This window comes from Gopherus flavomarginatus, chromosome 5 (assembly GCF_025201925.1).
Source record: "Gopherus flavomarginatus isolate rGopFla2 chromosome 5, rGopFla2.mat.asm, whole genome shotgun sequence".
In the NCBI taxonomy this organism is placed as follows: Eukaryota; Metazoa; Chordata; order Testudines; family Testudinidae; genus Gopherus; species Gopherus flavomarginatus.
This window is the reverse complement of record NC_066621.1, coordinates 112,712,327-112,731,239: the sequence shown is the minus strand read 5'-3', so window position 1 is coordinate 112,731,239 and position 18,913 is coordinate 112,712,327. Positions and strand designations below refer to the sequence as shown.

Here is an 18,913-nt window from a genome sequence, read left to right as displayed (position 1 = left end):
ATGACTCTGCTATATAAGCTATTATAGTAGTTCCACAGGCTGATATACAATAGTGAGTCAGAGGGAAGTTGGTCCAAAAAACAATCTGTTAAAACAAGGTCTATGCTACAAACTTTTTGTATCTTTTTTGTAATCTGTTGTGATGAAGTGCCATCAGAACAAGAATATTAACTTCCTTATATTCCTAAGGTAAAGTGAGTTAAGAAATTTCCAGTTTTCTCAAATATCTGAAAGCTGAAAGGCAAAGGCACACCACTCGTGAGGGCATGTAGGGTAGGTTTAGCTACATGCTGCAGTGAAAAGCAGGCTATGTCCACACCATGGTATATTGTGTTTTTCACGGAAGTCACAGAGTCTGTGACTTCTTCAGCAGCCCTGTGTGGCTGGCCCAGGAGCCACCTGAGCAGCTTGGGTAGCCCCTGGGTCAGTTGCATTGGCTGCTGCTGGGGCAGTCTTGGGGCAGCAGGAGTTTGGGTGTGGGTGGGCTTGGGGTTGGAGCTGCTGCTTACCTGGAGGGGGCTTCCCTAGCTCCACATGCTGGCTCTACTGGCAGCCAGGCACCACCCCTGCGGCTCCCATTGGCTGCAGTTCCCAGCCAATGGGAGCTGCAGAACCGGAGTTTGGGGTGGAGTGGAGGCAATGCATGGAGCTAGGGTGCTGGGGCTGCTGCTTCCCAGAATTTCATCTTGTAATTCCTGCATCAAGTCCATAACTCCTGGTTGAACTAGAGCATTCCTTTTAGAAAAGCATCCAGTTTTGAAGAAAAAACTTGTGCTTCTTGAAATAATATTCATACAAGAGTAGAGTGAAATATTCAATCTTAAGTCCTTTTTTTCTTTCTAGGTGTTGCAGATGACTGTAATAGAATTGGTTCTTCATTATATACATTAGGAACACAGGACTCCACAGATATGTGCAAGTAAGATTTTTATTGTTAAAAGTGATTAAATTATGGGACAGATTGCTACCCAGGGTTGATGTCTATTCCATTATCAAAATGGATTGAGTCCATAAGAAAGAATAACATCCAAAAGAATAGTTTCTTTCTCTTACCTTACCATTCCCCATATGCATAGCAAGCAGATTGTAAGGCATGACAAGAGCACGTCTAAGATCTGGATATATGCATGCTTTGTCATAGTCACAGCAGAGCGATCATGAAAAGTGGCATCGTTGTGGATCCCCATTCTTTCCCTAGAGTTGAAAACAAGAAGTATGCATCCACATGGAGACTTGTGCTCACTCAAGCTTTTGGTAATTGTGTCCAATATATTGAATGGTCTTTTGATACTCTGAACTAAATTGTACTCTTGGGACTCTGCACACTTAAACATAGGCAATTTTAAAAAATGTTCTATGAAACTTGCTTGTGAAAACGAAGGCTTAACTATATCATGTTAAGGCTTAACCATGTCCTTGGCATTATTGCAGGAAGGAGGTATGTATGAAGTTAACGTACAGATATTTGTCAATTCACCTCAGTTCTGGTGATACTATACACCAGTTGCAGTACCAAATCTTGGTTTTGTGATCAGGTTATTTCAATCATTGATTGGCAATTGAACTGAAAACCATTAAAGTCATAATACGTATCTGTTTCGTTCCCAGGTTTTTTCTGAAGGTATCAGAGTTATTTGACAAAACAAGGGTATGTATCATTAAATCAATTTTTAGATGTAAACTTCTGTTTATAATAATATAGCTCTGTGTGTGCTATGATACTGACAATTAGTATCTTGGAGTCAGTGGTCTTTTGATCAGCTTGAGTTTTTTATGATAAGTATTTGAGCATTGGGCAGTGGTGAGGAGGAAGATAGTGTGTTAGGATTTTCAAACTGCTTTTTAAAGTAAATGTTTAGTCTTTAAATAAAACTACATTAAAAATGACTTTGTAGACTGTGTGAAAGGGTAAAAGAGAGGTCGAGGTAATATTTATTGGACCACTTGTTGGTGAAAGGGACAAGTTTACACAGAGCTCTTCAAAGAATATGGTTTATCTACCTTTTGGCCTGACATTAATTTTGCCAAGTAAGGGGAGCTAGTCCTCCAAAATGTTAAGTGCTCAAAAGTTTTTTTTTTGTCTATTACTGCAACAGAAGTGATTTTAAAAGACTTGCACTTGAAAGAGCATACAGGAAGATTGCCTCCAAGTTATACTATCCCATGAGAAAGCCATCAGGAATAAGAGTATAATGCAGTAGATTGAGTGGAAAGGACACTAATGGAAAGGGAAAATTTAAAAATATTGAGTTAGGACCTTGGTCAACAATCATTTGAGAGGTCAGCAAATTAGTTATGTAAATAGCTAGTAAACATGAATATTTTAAAACCTATTGGTTTATGCAGACATGGAATAATGAAGACTTTCTGAATCAGGAATGTTTCTTTAGATAAATGATTTACCCTGTTCTGTTTAACTACGTACGGGTACAGCAATACTGTATTAGGTACATATTTTATTCAAAGACTGTTGAATCAGTTTATTGCCTTCTCATCACTGAGATTCAACTTCATGAGTTTTGAACACAGTTACTGATTTGGTCAAAGCTGGATGTGTTACTGGAATAACATTTTAACCCTGTAGATGTCGGAGATGAAGGTAGGTGCCAGCAATTGTACAGAACTGGTTGATCTTTCCAGACAGTTCATACAGTGAAATTGGTCTCTTTGAAGAGTATCTGCACTTGAATAGCTGATACGGAGTTAAGACAGAATTTTTATGTTCTGTTCAGATCATATGGTGAGACGGTGTATTTTCCTCTGAGGCTATGTGAACTTCTCTACTTTTTTCAGTATACAATAAATGCCATTGAAAGTGGGAACATCGTCCCTGTTAAAAACTGGCTTCCTATAAGACAAACAGGCATACCTAGCGCATTCCTATAAACAGGCATAACTAGCACATGATGCTAAAAACTTTGATTGTTTAATTTTTTGAAAGTAGTAATATCTGTGTGCATCATGCACTGTTGCTTTGCGAGTATTTGCACCTGTACTTGCATCAAACAAATGAAAAATTGGAGTCCAGATGTTCTGAGAAGGGCATATCACTTTTTTTTTCTCCCCCCCTTCCAGAAAATAGAGGCACGGGTATCTGCAGATGAAGACCTTAAGCTTTCTGACCTTCTGAAATATTATTTAAGGGAATCGCAAGCTGCTAAGGTGAATTTGTGCTTTATGTTCAATGAGGTCGTGCACTACTGGAAAGAGTATTTAGGGATCACCTAAGTGAATGTAAATTACATTAATTCGGTGGATGAGGAATACTAAATACTAAAATCTCCAGCCTGTTAATTTTTGCCCTCTTCCCCCAGTATGACATTGGATCTTCACTCTTAAGAAAATTGTGGTCAAATTTTGTTTGTTCCTATCTGCAAGGCTAAATATCATTTGTGGATTTAGAAGCAATGAAGGAGTGACTTTGAAAAATTCTCTAAACTACTTATAATTCACAAACTATTCTAACTGTTGTGCTTAATTGAAAATTAGTCATACAGTTTGACAACTGTTTTATATACTCTAAAATCACTCAAATTAAAACAACAAATTTAAATAAAACTTTATTATAAGAAAAGTTGGTTCCAAAACTGTTTGCTTTGTGTGGGAAGAAACTGTTTTCCTTCTAACAGTTTGAAGAAGCAGTTTACAAAATTATCCACATTCAGAAAAAGGTAGTGGTGATGATGGATGCTGTTGACATTTTTTAATACAGAAGGCTAGTACTATTTCTAAACAGTAGTCTGATTCTGATTTTCTGGGAGGACATGGAATTCCCCATACCTGCCTTCTCCTAAGTTTCTTGCAACATCCTTTGAAGCTTCTAGTGTTTGCCACTGTCAGACAGAATATTGGACTAGATGAGATCACTTGTCTGATCTGATGTGGGAATTTTTATGTTCTTTTTTGTTGCTGGGGTGGGAGAATCTGTTCTTCTATATTCACATGACTAAAGTTAGAATAATCTTAACAAGCAGGAATAAAATGAAAATCTTGAAAAAACAAGGTAGTCTATGCTCTGATCTAGGGCTAAAATTGAAGATATCGAACAGTAGGTAATTGTAGATTTTATACAGTCTTATACTTCGTTTTTGCAGGATCTCCTATATAGAAGATCTAGGTCACTAGTGGATTATGAAAATGCTAATAAGGCATTGGATAAAGCAAGAGCAAAAAATAAAGATGTGCTGCAAGCTGAAACCACTCAGCAAGTATGTTGTCAGAAATTTGAAAAAATATCTGAATCAGCAAAACAAGGTATTTGAGCAATCTTTGATCACACATTATATTTGCACTTTTAAAAAAATCTGTTTTCTTGAATAGCCTCAATTTTTCAGACATTTAGAATATGTTTACTGCTCTGAATTTTCTCTGCTTTTAATCTGTATTTATTTGTGACTTATCTGAGGACATTTAACAGTATTTTCCATCAATATTAAAGACTAATGGTCTTTCTCGTACCAATATGATGCTTAAACGGCTGAATTTCCTCAAATCAAGATACAAGTAACTAAGTTGTCACTTGTTTTGACATGCACAAAAGTGTAACTGACTGCAGATAGTGAAGACACACATAATTTTGTCAAGCTCTGTTGAAATGGCCTTACACAACTCTGCCTAGCCACTTCAGTGCTGATTTTCATTGACTGCCACATCTCATTGCAGGTGGTATAGGTCAGAAACAGAGGAGCCAGTGAGGGGAGTTTTTTGCTGGGGATGCTAGTACTGGAGCTCTATCCCAAATGAAGCAGCTTTGGTGGGTGAAAGGTGCTCCTCCTTTGGAGAAGAGACTGTTCAGTGTGCTGCCTCCTTTCTGCAAGTCTTTTTCCCCCTTTGGGTTAAAGTTGGCTTGAGGAAGTGGTCTTCTGACCCAGTCAGCATCCCCTGTCCTAAATTAGCCCCTGGAGCCCACCTTGCTTCCCCATCCGCATCAGTCGCTAAAATTCTTTGGCTTTGTAAATCTGCCAGAGTTAGTGGCTCTTTGGAGAAAGATCCTGTTAGCCCCTGAAGTGTTCTGACAAGCACATTGTCTTTAGACTACCTGCCTGAGCTGTTCTTCTAGTTAATTTTGCTCTGGTGTTCTCTGCAGAACTTTTCACCTGCCTGCTTTCACTCATGAGTGAAGTCAAGTTTTTGGGGCAAGTGATGAAGGGAGAAGAGAAGAATGAATTTAATCTTTAAATTAGGGCTGTCAAGTGATTAAAAAAATTAATTACGATTAATTGCGCTGTTAAAAAAATAGAATACTACTTATATAAATATTTTTGTTTTCTAGTTTTTCAAATATATTGATTTCAATTACAGTACACAATACAAAGTGTACAATGGTCATATTATATTCATTTTTTATTATAAATATTTGCACTGTAAAAATAAAATATAGTATTTTTAATTAATACAAGTACTGTAGTGCAATCTCTTTATCATGAAAGTTGAACTTACAAATGTAGAATTATGTACAAAAAATTACTGCACTCAAAAATAAAACAATGTAAAACTTTAGAGCCTACAAGTCCATTCAGTCCTACTTCTTGTTCAGCCAGTCACTCAAACAAGTTTGTTTACATTTGCAGGAAATAATGCTGCCCGCTTCTGGTTTACAATGTGACCTGAAAGTGAGAACAGACGTTTGCATGGCACTGTTGTAGCCAGTGTTGCAAGGTATTTACATGCCAGATATGCTAAATATTTGTATGCCCCTTCATGCTTCAACCACCATTCCAGAGGATGTGGCCATGCTTATGATGAGTTCTGCTCAGTAACGATCCATAGTAGTGCAGACCAATGCATGTTCATTTTCATCATACGAGTCAGATACCACCAGCAGAAGGTTGATTTTCTGTTTTGGTGTTTCGGGTTTTGTAGTTTCCGCATTGGAGTGTTGCTCTTTTAAGACTTCTGAAAGCATGCTCCACACTCCATCCCGATCGGATTTTGGAAGGCACTTCACGTTCTTAAATCTTGGGTTGAGGTGTTGTAGCTATCTTCAGAAATCTCATATTGGTACCTTCTTTGCATTTTGTCAAATCTGCAGTGAAAGCATTCTAAAATGAACAACTTGCTGGATCATCATCCGAGACTGCTATGACATGAAATATATGGCAAATGCAGTAAAACAGAGCAGGAGAGAGACAGTTCTCCCCCAAGGAGTTCAGTCACAAATTTAATTAACACACTATTTTTTTAACGCACATCATCAGCATGGAAGCATTTCCTCTGGAATGGTGGCCAACGCATGAAGGGGCATACGAATTTTTAGAGTATCTGGCACGTAAATACGTTGCAATTCTGGCTACAAAAGTGCCATGCGAACGCCTGTTCTCACTTTCAGGTGACATTATAAATAAGAGGGCAGCATTATCTCCCGTAAATATAAACAAACTTGTTTGACTTAGCAATTTGCTGAACAAGAGGTAGGACTGAGTGGACTTGCAGACTCTAAAGTTTTACATTGTTTTGTTTTTGAGTTCAGTTATGTAAGAAAAAAGTCTGCGCTTTCACGATAAAGAGATTGTACTATGGTACTTGTATGAAGTGAATTGAAAAATACTATTTAGTTTGTTTATCATTTTAACACATATGTAATTTTTATTACAAATATTTAAAGTGAGTACTGTACAATTTGTATTCTGTGTTGTAATAGAAATCAGTATATTTGAAAATGTAGAAACACATCCAAAATATTTAATAAATTTCAATTGGTATTCTATTGTATAACAGTGCGATTAAAACTGCAATTAATCGCAATAAATTTTTTTAATCTCAATTAAATTTTTTGAGTTAATCACGTGATTTAACTGCAATTAATCGACAGCCCTATTTTAAATTTAGTATTTTATTTTTTTTAAAGGGACACATGCTATCTGACTCCAAAAGAGCTTTACATATATGAAAATTATGATTAAGAGAAGTCAGCACAATCACATTTTAAATAGCTCCTTCTCTAACGGTATGTCTACACTGCAGTTACACGCACAGCAGGCTCATGACAGATGGCACAGGATCAAGGGGCTTTGGCTAAGGGACTGTTTAATTGCAGAATAGATGTCGAGCTTGGGCTGCAGCCTCCCACTTCATAGGGTTTGAGAGCCCGGGGTCCAGCCTGAGCCTAAACGTCTACACCATAATTAAATAGCCCTTTACTCCAAACACTCTGAGCCTGAGCCAGCTGGCACGGACTAGCTGCAGGTTTTTAAGTGCAATATAGACATACCTTAACAATGCTGCAATAGCTCTGAGCCCAAGTTTTGGTCTTAGTCTTAAACTTGTGATTATTTTTTTTTCCTCCCCATCCCAAGAGGAAAGTGTTGTAATGCTTGAATGCACTGACACTGTTTTTAATGGAATCCCAAATTATATTTTACAGAACTTGTAGACTTTAAAACAAGAAGAGTTGCTGCATTCCGAAAGAATCTAGTGGAACTTGCAGAATTGGAACTGAAGCATGCTAAGGTAATCAAAACTTATTTTGACTGGTATTTAAATCCGTTTTTCCATGTTGTGTATACTTGGATAAGATCAGTTTGGTCATTTCTGAGTTATGTAATTTACTCTCCCCCTCCAAAAAGTTCAGTCGGTGCTGATATGAAGTATGAGCAGCTTCAGCTGGAAGGCTAACTTTTATAAAGTTGTAAACTATGGAGAATAGGGGTGCAGGCACAGACTTTGAATGGGACTTGTGCTCCTAAGTGCCTTCAGTTCTTTTTGAACATTTCCATCCCATAGAAAATCTCATGCATTGACTATAGTATCGCTGCCGATAGTATCTGTCTAGGTACCTGTATGACTCTCATTAGCATAATATCTGAGTTTCCTTCTCCATTATTAGTGGATTTTAGCCTTTCAGTCCCCTCCCAATGAGGTATGAAAGTATGCCTGAAGCTCATACAGGAAGTCTGTCACTGAGCAAGACACTGAGGCCAGATCTGTGTATAGATTCTTGAATATACCTTTGAGCCTTGGTTTCTTTTAGTTCACTAGCATAGGATGTTGACTAAGAAACTTCAGTTGCAGATAATTTACTGAACATGCTAAATGGTTTTAAGGAGGTGAATTATTTTCCCCCAAAAGAACCTAAGTGCACTGTCCTTAAATGTCATTTAAATGCATTTTGAGCAACTATTTTTTGGTCTTTATGGAGATAATTGCTTACTGCTTTTGACAAAGCTGCAGACACTGGCTATAATGTCTTATTCCAAGAAATTTTCCAGAAAAGTTATCTTGAATAATGCGAATTCTGAAGGAACAGGTGATTCAACTGTTACCATTGTCTGTACTTGCCACCGATTCCATTAAAACCTTATTTCTGAGGGGCTCTGTTTTGAATATTTTAGGCTGAAATTAGGGATAGACACTTGAAATTCAAGCATGTGTGTAGATCTATTAAAAAGGTACATCCATGCAACTTTTTGTTTAAATTGGTTTGGACATTTCAGTTTGAGGTAAAACAATTTAGATTGGATGCCTTTTTAATGCTGAGAGGGGAAATGGCTTTTTTAAATGTAATTTTCAAGTAAACTTTTTTGCATTACTTTGTCCTTTTGTCATCCAACTTAAACTAAACTCAATATGTATTTATGTACTAGAATATGTGGGACCCTTCACTCAATTCTTATGGATCAGATTCTTATGGCTGGATTCACCGTTAGCCTTCTAAAAAAATTTAAATTTTAAAAAATTCTTGTTTTATATTGGTTTGAGTGTGATGCTTCTTGGGGCACCCAGGATTGAGAGTCACCTTGTTACGCTCTGCCTCCAGGGCAAGGAAGTTTTTCTTCCGTCAGCTGGATGTTAGTTCCCTCACACAGCCAGCCTGTCAGCCACTCAAGCACTCTCTTCTGGGCTATACCGGTCCTGCAGGTTGACAGTAGATACACCCCAGCTCCCAAGTCCCTTCCAAGTGTCTCCTTGTGGTATCTAGCCTCTGACTACCGAATATCTACAGAAATCCCAGATCCTCTGTTCCCAAAGGAACAGTGTCCCCCAGTTTACCATTGTCACGTTAGGCCACCACTCATGTATCACACACAGCACTTGAGTTCAATTATAGTAAAACAAAAGGAAACTTAAGAAAGAATAGAGATTCAAATAGGAACAAGTGTGAGTGATGGAAACAAGTGGATACATACGAAGCAAAATCATAAAATGCAAACGAGGGCCTAAACTTATTAATAGTTACCTTTCCTATCTAATAAAGTAGATTCTCAAAGTTCAGTCTTTTACAGTGCTTGCTAGCTCCAAGTAGCTAGGACACAGTCTTTCATGAAGCAACCCTGCTTATCAAGGTACCTCCTCAGTGAATGGGTCTAGTGTTGTCCCGTCCCCACTCCCCCCATACTGAATCAGTCTTTTGTCTTTATTCACAGAGAGGGCAATCCCTTCACTGTCCTGTTGTTCCTTTTTCACTTCAAGTGGCTTTCATTATTATAGTTTCTTTGATGGTTTTCCGTTGACTTTTCTGGGTTGGTGCAAAGGTAGACAGATGAGCAATACAATACGTACTCTGCTAGCCAGGAAGGGAGACAGCTCCTTTCCACTTTAATGGGCCCTCCCCAAGCATGTTATTCCCTGGGGACTCACTTTTGCTTGAGGACAGTAAGGAATAACTTTCACTGTAGTTCCATTATTCCTTTAAATATTACTCATACACACATCTTGCAGTGGTTATCGATAGGTTACAAGCTTTCAGTAGAGACCTCACATACTACCTCTATGAAAATGGTGTGCTAGTGAGTGGTTTGGAAAGTTTATCAAGTCTCAGACAGGAGCTGCTTGTATTAAACAGTGAATCCTTTGCCATTGGACCTCTGTCACACAGAGAAACCTAGGGGGTGCCCTGAATGTCCTCATTTCACTTTGTCCTAAAGATGCTTTATATTTTGGGAACGGTGTAAAATTTTAGCTTTTAGTTTACCAGAGATGGGAATCTGGGACATTGTGTATCCAAATACTGTGTTCCAATACTGAGTTCTTATTTTAGTCAATAAGAACTTAGATTTCTAAGCATAGACAGTTTTCTTGGAATCTGTACGTAGTCATGAATCTATAGTACTTCCTTTTGTACTATTTGCTTTAATGTATGCTGCAAATTCCTTCCCTCTCCAGTGATTTAGTTACCCAGATTTCCTCACTTGCATTCATACTTTCCAGGGAATAGTAATGCTAATGCTAGCCACAGATTCAGACCTTTGAAAAAACTGATAAATTCAGACTCCACTTTGTCTCTGACCTAATGCTCTCAGTTTTCCATTCTCAACTCTAGCACTGTATTTACTCCTTTGGATAGTATCCAAGTCCTGCTTTGTCAAATATTGCAAAGCCTGTACATTAGCGATGTGATCTGCAGACAGCGTTGTTAATGGAGCAAGGGAATGCATAATAGAAAATTCTGATCAACTTGATCTATGGTTATGAAATAATACCAATTCTTAGATTAAGTTAGTTAGTTAAATTCTTTTATTAAGCCTGATTAGTACTTGTTAGTCTGTCTCGTGGCACAAAATGCTAATGCATTTTGCATTCCTTTTAGATCTCAGGAAATTATTATAACTCCTGATGCCTTTGCATAATCTAATTTTGTTTTAACAATGTGACAGAATGTGAAAGATAAACTGAAGCTGTAGCAAGATACTGTAGTTATATTATTTACCTTTAAGCTTCCACTGACCACTTTTAAATTTTTAGATACTCCTCTGATCTGTTGAATCAAATGATTGCAGTTGACTACTTCAGAACAATCCAAAGGAAACTTAAAACTTCAAAATGATCATTTGAATAGTTTTGGCTGTGATCAAGAGATGCTTATTCAAAATAGAAATGTTCTGATCAAGTTGTCTTTGCCTCTCTCAGATTTTAGATTGCTATCTCTGGAATGGTCATAGTAGGCATACAGTCACTGGCAAAATGGAATGCTGGTAAAAACCTGCTTCAGACCTCCAAATAACACTTTTTTTAATAAGAGATCCTTTTTTGGCTCTGGTGGATATTCATTTTAAGGAACTGTTAAAAATGGTGTGTGGGAGAGGAGAGAAAACAAAACCCAGCAATGACCCTTCAGGAATTAGGTAGGAGGCTTTGATACTAAGGCTTATTTTGATAACGTCAGTGGTGGGACCAGTAAAACTTTAAGGGTATGTCTCTCTCTTATGAAAATTATGGGGCAGGCTTTCGATCTCCTTACTATTTGACTGAACACCAGAAGCTGTTTTTTAAACCTTCCTCCCAAATACTGGAATTATGAATAAGAACTTGTTTTCATGAAAAGTTCTGTAGATTTGTAAATGATGTCCACTGTACCTCAAAGCCTTATCTTTCTCAGAATCGATGAGATGGGGAGTGACACAGGCCTCGTGCCCCCTCTCTGGAACTGAATTTTTGGAAGGGGGATTATGTAAATTCCAGATACAAATCTAAAAGTGTATCTAAAGGGAAAACTAAAAGGAAAACTGAATTTAAATTGTTACCCTCCTTTGCCAGAAGAGGGTAAAGCTGTTACTGTAGTACCTTTTTAGACAAGTAAAAACCGCCAGAAGTTCTAAACTATGCAAGTTTGTGTAGCTTGTGACTGCTAGAAAGTAAATTAATAGAATCATAGAAGATTAGGGTTAGAAGAGACCTCAGGAGGTCATCTAGTCCACCCCCTGCTCAAAGCAGGACCAACCCCAACTAAATTATCCCAACCAGGGCTTTGTCAAGCTGACCTTAAAAACCTCTAAGGAAGGAGATTCCAACATCTCTCTAGGTAACCCATTCCAGTGCTTCACCACCCTCCTAGTGAAAAAGTTTTTTATAATATCCAACCTAGACCTCCCCCACTGCAACTTGAGACCATTGCTCCTTGTTCTGTCATCACTGAGAACAGCCGAGCTCCATCTTCTTTGGAACCCCCCTTCAGGTCGCTGAAGGCTGCTATCAAATCCCCCCTCGCTCTGCTCTTCTGCAGACTAAATAATCCCAGTTCCCTCAGCCTCTCCTCATAAGACATGTGCCCCAGCCCCCTAATAATTTTTGTTGCCCTCCACTGGACTTTCTCAATTTGTCCACATCCTTTCTGTAGTGGCGGGCCCAAAACTGGATGCAATACTTCAGATGTGACCTCACAGTGACAAATAATCACTTCGCTTGATCTGCTGGCAGTGCTCCTACTAATGCAGCCCAATATGCCGTTAACCTCCTTGGCAACAAGAGCATGCTGTTGACTCATATCCAGCTTCTCATCCACTGTAATCCCCAGAACTGCCACTTAGCCAGTCGGTTTCCAGCCTGTAGCAGTGCATGGGATTCTTCCGTTCTAAGTGCAGGACTCTGCATTTGTCCTTGTTGAACCTCATCAGATTTCTTTTGGCCCAATCCTCCATTTGTCTAGGTCATTCTGGACCCTATCCTTATTCTCCAGTATATCTACCTCTCCCCTCAGCTTAGTGTCATCCGTGAACTTGCTGAGGGTGCAATCCATCCCATCATCCAGATCATTAATGAAGATGTTGAACAAAACTGACCCCAGGACTGATCTCTGGGGCACTTCGCTTGATACCAGCTGCCAGCTAGACATTGAGCAGTTGATCACTACCCATTGAGCCCAACGATCCAGACAGCTTTCTATCCACCTTATAATCCATTCATCCAATCCATACTACTTTAACTTGCTGGCAAGAATACAGTGGGAGACCGTATTAAAAACTTTGCTAAAGTCAAAGTATATCATGTCCACAGCTTTCCCCCATATCCACAGAACCAGTTATCTCATCATAGAAGGCAGTCAAGCTGGTCAGACTTGACTTGCCCTTAGTGAATCCATGTTGACTGTTCCTGACCATCTTCTTCCTCTCCAAGTGCTTCAAAATGGATTCCTTGAGGACATGCTCCATGATTTTTCTGGGGACTGAGGTGAGGCTGACTGGCCTGTAGTTCCCCAGATTCTCCTCCATCCTTTTTTTAAAGATGGGCACTATGTCGGCCTTTTTCCAATTGTCCGAGACCTCCCCCGATGGCCACGAGTTTTTAAAGATAACGGCCAATGGCTCTGCAATCCCATCAGCCAGCACCCTCAGCACCCTCGGATGCATTGCATCCTGCCCCATGGACTTGTGCATGTCCTGCTTTTCTAAATAGTCCTTAACCTGAGGGCTCCTCACCACTGAGGGCTTCTCCCCTCCTCCCCATACGGTGCTGTCCAGTGCAGCAACCTGGGAGCTGACCTTGTCGGTGAAGACCAAGGCAAAAAAAGCATTGAGTACTTCAGCTTTTTCCACGTCATCTGTCACTAGGTTGCCTTCCCCCATTCAGGAAGGATCCCACACCTTCCCTGACCACCTTCTTGTTGCTAACATAACAGTAGAAACCCTTCTTCTTACCCTTCACATTCCTTGCTAGATGCCACTCTAATTGTGCTTTGGCCTTCCTGATTACACCCCTGCATGCTTTAGCAATATTTTTATACTCCTCCCTAGTCATCTGTCCTAGTTTCCACTTCTTATAAGCTTCCTTTTTGTGTTTAAGCTCACCGAAGATTTCCCTGTTAAGCCAAGCTGGTCGCCAGCGATATTTGCTATTCTTTCTGCACATTGGGATAGTTTGTTCCTGTGCCCTCAATAAGGCTTCTTTAAAATACAGCCAGCTCTCCTGAACTCCTTTCCCCCTCATGTTAGCCCATGACTGCCCATCAGTTCACTGAGGGAGTCAAAAATCTGCTTTTCTGAAGTCCAGGGTCTGTATTCTGCTGCTCTCCTTTCTTCCTTGCATCAGGATCCTGAACTCGACTATCTCATGGTCACTGCTGCCCAGGTTGCCACCCATTTCTACTTCCTCTGCCAATTCTTCCCCGTTTATGAGCAGCAGATCAAGAGGAGCACGGCCTCTAGTTGGTTCCTCCAGCACTTGCACTGGGAAGTTGTACCGAACATGCTACAAAAACTTCCTGGATTGTCTGCACTGTTGTATTGCTCTCCCAGCAGATGTCAGGGTGATGAAGTCCCCCATGAGAACCAGGGCCTGTGATCTGGAAACTTCTGTTAGTTGTCTGAGGAAAGCCTCGTCTACCTCATCCTCCTGGTCTGGTGGTCTATAGCAGAGGCCCACCACAACATCATCCTTGTTGCTCTCGCCTCTAAACTTAACCCAAAGACTCTCAACAGGCTTTTCTCCAGTTTCATACTGATGCTGTAAGCAATCTTACTGCTCACTTACATACAGTGCAATTCCTCTACCTTTTCTCCTCCGACTGTCCTTCCTGAACAGTTTATACCCATCCATGACAGTGCTCCAGTCATGTGAGTTACCCCACCATGTTTCTGTTATTCAAATCACATCATAGTTCCTTGACTGTCAGGACTTCCAGTTCTTCCTGGTTTCCCAGGCTTCTTGTGTTCGTGTACAGGCACGTAAGATAACTAGCCGATTTCCCTACTTTCTCAGTATGAATCAGGAGGCCTCCCCTGTTGCACCCTCCTCCTTGTGTTTCTTCCTGGTATCCCACGTCCCCACTTCCCTCAGGGCTTAGGTCTGCATCCCACAGTGAGCCTAATTTAAAGCCCTCCTCATTAGGTTAGCAAGCCTGCCTGCGAAGATGCTCTTTGTTAGGTGGATCCCATCTTTTCTTAGCAATCTTTCTTCCTGGAACAACATCCCATGGTCGAAGAATCCAAAGCCCTCTCTCCGACATCACCTGCACAACCACGCATTTATCTCCATAATTAGATGGTCCCTACCTGGGCCTTTTCCTTGAACAGGAAGGATGAACAAGAAGACAACTTGCACCTCAAACTCCTTTATCCTCCTTCCTAGAGCCACATAGTGTGAAGTGACCCCTGCTCTAGGTCATTCTTGGCAGTATCATTGGTGCCCACGTGAAGAAGCAGGAAGGGGTAGTGGTCCAAAGGCTTGATCAGTCTTGGCAGACAATCTGTCACAGCCTGAATTCTAGCTCCAGCCAAGCAGCACACTTCTCGAGTTTCCTGGTCTGGGTGGCAGATGGATGACATAAAAAAGAATCTAACGCATCAGAAAAGAGCAGAGAAATAAACAGTGACAAGTTTTTAAAGTGCTTGTACACAAATGCTAGAAGTCTAAATAATAAGATGGGTGAACAAGAGTGCCTCGTGTTAAAGGAGGATATTGATATAATGGACATCACAGAAACCTGGTTGAGTGAGGACAATCAATGGGACACAATTATTCCGGGGTATAAAATATATCGGAAGGACGGAACAGGTTGTGCGAGAGGGAGCAGTGGCACTGTATGTGAAAGAAAATGTAGAATCAAGTGAAGTAAAAATCTTAAATGAATCCACATGTTCCATAGAATCTCTATGGATAGTAATTCCATGCTCTAATACAGGGGTAGGCAACCTATGGCACGGGTGCCGAAGGCGGCATGCGAGCTGATTTTCAGTGGCACTCACAGTGCCTTGGTCCTGGCCATTGGTCTAGAGAGCTCTGCATTTTATTTAATTTTAATTGAAGCTTCTGAAACATTTTAAAAACCTTATTTACTTTACATACAACAATAGTTTAGTTATATATTATAGGCTTATAGAAAGAGACCTTCTAAGAACATTAAAATGTATTACTGGCACATGAAACCTTAACTTAGAGTGAATGAATGAAGACTCGGCACAGCACTTCTGAAAGGTTGCCGACCCCTGCTCTAATAAGAATATAACAGTAGGGATCTATTATCGACCACCTGACCAGGACAGTGATAGTGACTATGAAATGCTGTTCAAACAAACAACCCAAATGGTCAAACAGCCACACTTTTTGAACAAACACACACCTGGTCAAACAGCCAGCAACTAGCACCAGTCAGACAAATGGTCACAGTGGACAGTCAGACATTCACCTCGTTAGCTCACAACACAGCCCCACTAATGCAGCACCCACCATAGCTCAGTTCCTAGGCATTCTCCCTCTGTTTGCTTCTCCTCTGTTTGCAGCTCACTCGATTCGCAACTCTCGCAGTTCACTCGGTTCACAAATTCAATATATTATGCGTATAAAAGCTCTTGAGCTGTAAGTGTGGAAGTCTGTATTTAATATTTGGCTGTCTCATTTGAAAGTCACAGGTAACCCTGGTTACCCCTTTAAAACTATCTTAGTTCTGTAACATTGAACTTGAATTACAGTTCATAAACAAGGTGGTGGTCATACTCTGGAACTGGTGAGGATGAACAGTGCAACTTAAGTGCAGCTTACATAGTTCAATCAACAACTCATTACAGAATCCTGATCTGGCAATTAAATTTAAATACTCAAATATGTAAGGTGGGACAGAACCCAGTTTTGACATTAATACAGGTTTTTGTCGTCTTCTCCAAACGTAGGGGTTATGAGGGATGTGTATCTGAAAGATTTAGTATATGAAACTTGTTCTATTCTTAGAATATGAAATTTGTTCTATTCTGAAAGGGGAAAAAATGCCCATCACCACAGATCAGAAAAGTTAAGTGGTGTACCACTTGTCAGAAGTGACTTATGCATTCTAATATGTCAGTGTTGGGATTTCCCTTAAACTTGAATGGATCTGTTTTCCCACTGATGCATGGATTTAATTAACATTTATGCTAATGAGTTTCCTACATAATTTCCCCATGTTGATATGAGAGTGCCTGTTGTTCAGTAGAATGGCTGGAATCCAAAATCCTCTATTTTACATGTTTTACATATACTAGGCTGGCAACTAGATCGTCCTGTTACAGGCCAGAGACCACAATCTCTCATGTATTACTATCCATATACAGTACATACACATTTTGTCTATTCTGCCAGCATACTATAGGCTCCACTCTACCTCATTCACCTTTCCAGCATCGGGCAAAGATCAACCTTTGCCATTATCAGTCTACCAACATGGGCCTCAGACTCCTGAGTTCCTATGACCTAGCAACATAGGTGATTCTCCCTGCACCTTACATGAGTTGGAAGGGTGGACATAACACTGTGTTGGTGTAATTCATATACACAACAGGAAAAACTTAGTTTCACTTGTGGAGTACTGGTGACTGCTGCCAGTGAGTGGAGGATGGATGGGGTAAAGGATCAGACAAGACTAGTGTTTGCAATTTTAACTGACCTGATTCTCATTTCTCCAAAGAAGGGCAAAGGAAACAAAATCAACAGTGGGGGATGGCTGTGAGATATTTTTTTTTATATGAAGTCTTTTATACATAATTGAACTGCTTAATTTGGAGAGGAGAAGAATGAGGAGGAGATGCCAAGAATCTTAGTCATTGTATAGGTTAAACAGAAGCAGTAGATTTTTTTTTTTAAACATATGAAAAGCTTCTTTACATTAAAAATCAAATTTGAAATTAAGATCATACATAAAGTGATGGAACTCACTGCTACAATAGTTACCAAGAAAGACCTGGATTTGAATAAGAACAGAATTTAAAACTATAAAATTCATCAGTCCACATGCTTGACAGGGTATATGTTCATTACTAACTGGGATCAAGAAGCTTTTTGCATGGTATAATTGTGCATTATGGGGTTTTGTCTGTCCATCTTTCATTGGACTGGATGAAATATTAGGATGTTCATTCTTACTAGTTCCTGTTTTCTTGCCCATACTCTTCAGCTTTAGATTGGAGTACAAACTCAGTACAATTTGTAACTGTAGAACAGAGCTAGATAATTGAAATTGCTAGAAATGGGATGTGTAAAACAGATGGTAGACAGCACACTGTGCCTTTTAACTTCCTTTAAATTCTAAAAGGTAACTTGTTTTCTAATAATGGCATTGTTGGGTTCTATAGTTAGCTCACTGATTTCCAGCCCATACTTGATTCATTTGTAAGTAAATATATATTTCTAACTGCCAGCCCTGTAAACTCAGTCTGGGATCGAAAGTCAAGTTGTTTGTTGCTTTCTACATCACTAGTAGTGAAGATTTTGCCTGCCAACTTGTTTTTATTTACATCTGTACAACCAGGGACAGATTTGGCCTTGCAGTTTAAACTCGATTAACAGTTCTGATAATCACTCTTCTATAGCTCCTGTCTCTACAGTGCGAACAAGTTAGCTTTTTATTTTGTCACTGCCAAAGTGGTAACATACATGGAACATGTCTGAGGAATAAGGTGCCACTTTTTGTAATTTTTCAGGATAGGACCATCCTTTAAATGATTGGTTTAGGGCATTTAATTGATTGTTTTCCTGTATTGCTCCAAGTTAAATATATCAAATTCCCGTCTAGTTTATTTTTACTGATATACACTGTTATTTGAATAATATGAATAATTCTGTTATGAGAATAATCTGACAATAGTAGTATTACTATCTTTTCTGAGTGAGGCGCACCTGAAAGAATATCTTCCACACAAATCAGTCATCCTTTTACAACTGAGAATTTAACTCTAAAAGAAAAGAGGACAAAAAGCGGGAATATGCTAATAAAGTTTGCGGATGACACAAAGCTGGGAGGTATTGCTGACACAGAGAAGGACCGGGATATCATACAGGAAGATCTGGATGGCCTTGTAAACTGGAGTAATAGTAATAGGATGAAATTTAATAGTGAAAAGTGCAAGGTCATACATTTAGGGATTAATAATAAGAATTTTAGTTATAAATTGGGGGCACATCGGTTGGAAGTAACAGAGGAGGAGAAGGACCTTGGAGTATTGGTTGATCACAGGATGACTATGAGCCACCAATGTGATATGGCCATTAAAAAAGCTAATGCAGTTTTATGATGCATCAGGCGAGGTATTTCCAGCAAAGATAAGGAGGTGTTAGTACCGTTATATAAGGCACTGGTGAGACCTCATCTGGAATACTGTGTGCAGTTCTGGTCTCCCATGTTTAAGAGGGATGAATTCAAACTGGAACAGGTTCAGAGATGGGCTACTAGGGTGATCTGAATGGAAAACCTGTCCTATGAAAGGAGACTCAGAGCTTGGCTTGTTTAGCCTAACCA

At 39.6% G+C, this 18,913-nt stretch overlaps 1 protein-coding gene across 1 annotated transcript in view; it reads left to right on the top strand.

Moving 5' to 3' along the window:
* The window catches only part of SNX6 (sorting nexin 6), a 53,455-nt gene that overhangs the window by 32,758 nt on the left and 1,784 nt on the right, over positions 1–18,913 (top strand). Inside the window, exons 9-13 of the mRNA XM_050953936.1 lie at positions 844–919; positions 1,609–1,648; positions 3,076–3,162; positions 4,095–4,254; positions 7,364–7,449. Of these exons, the coding sequence (XP_050809893.1) occupies positions 844–919; positions 1,609–1,648; positions 3,076–3,162; positions 4,095–4,254; positions 7,364–7,449 (449 nt within the window). The remainder of the gene's footprint in view (positions 1–843; positions 920–1,608; positions 1,649–3,075; positions 3,163–4,094; positions 4,255–7,363; positions 7,450–18,913) is intronic.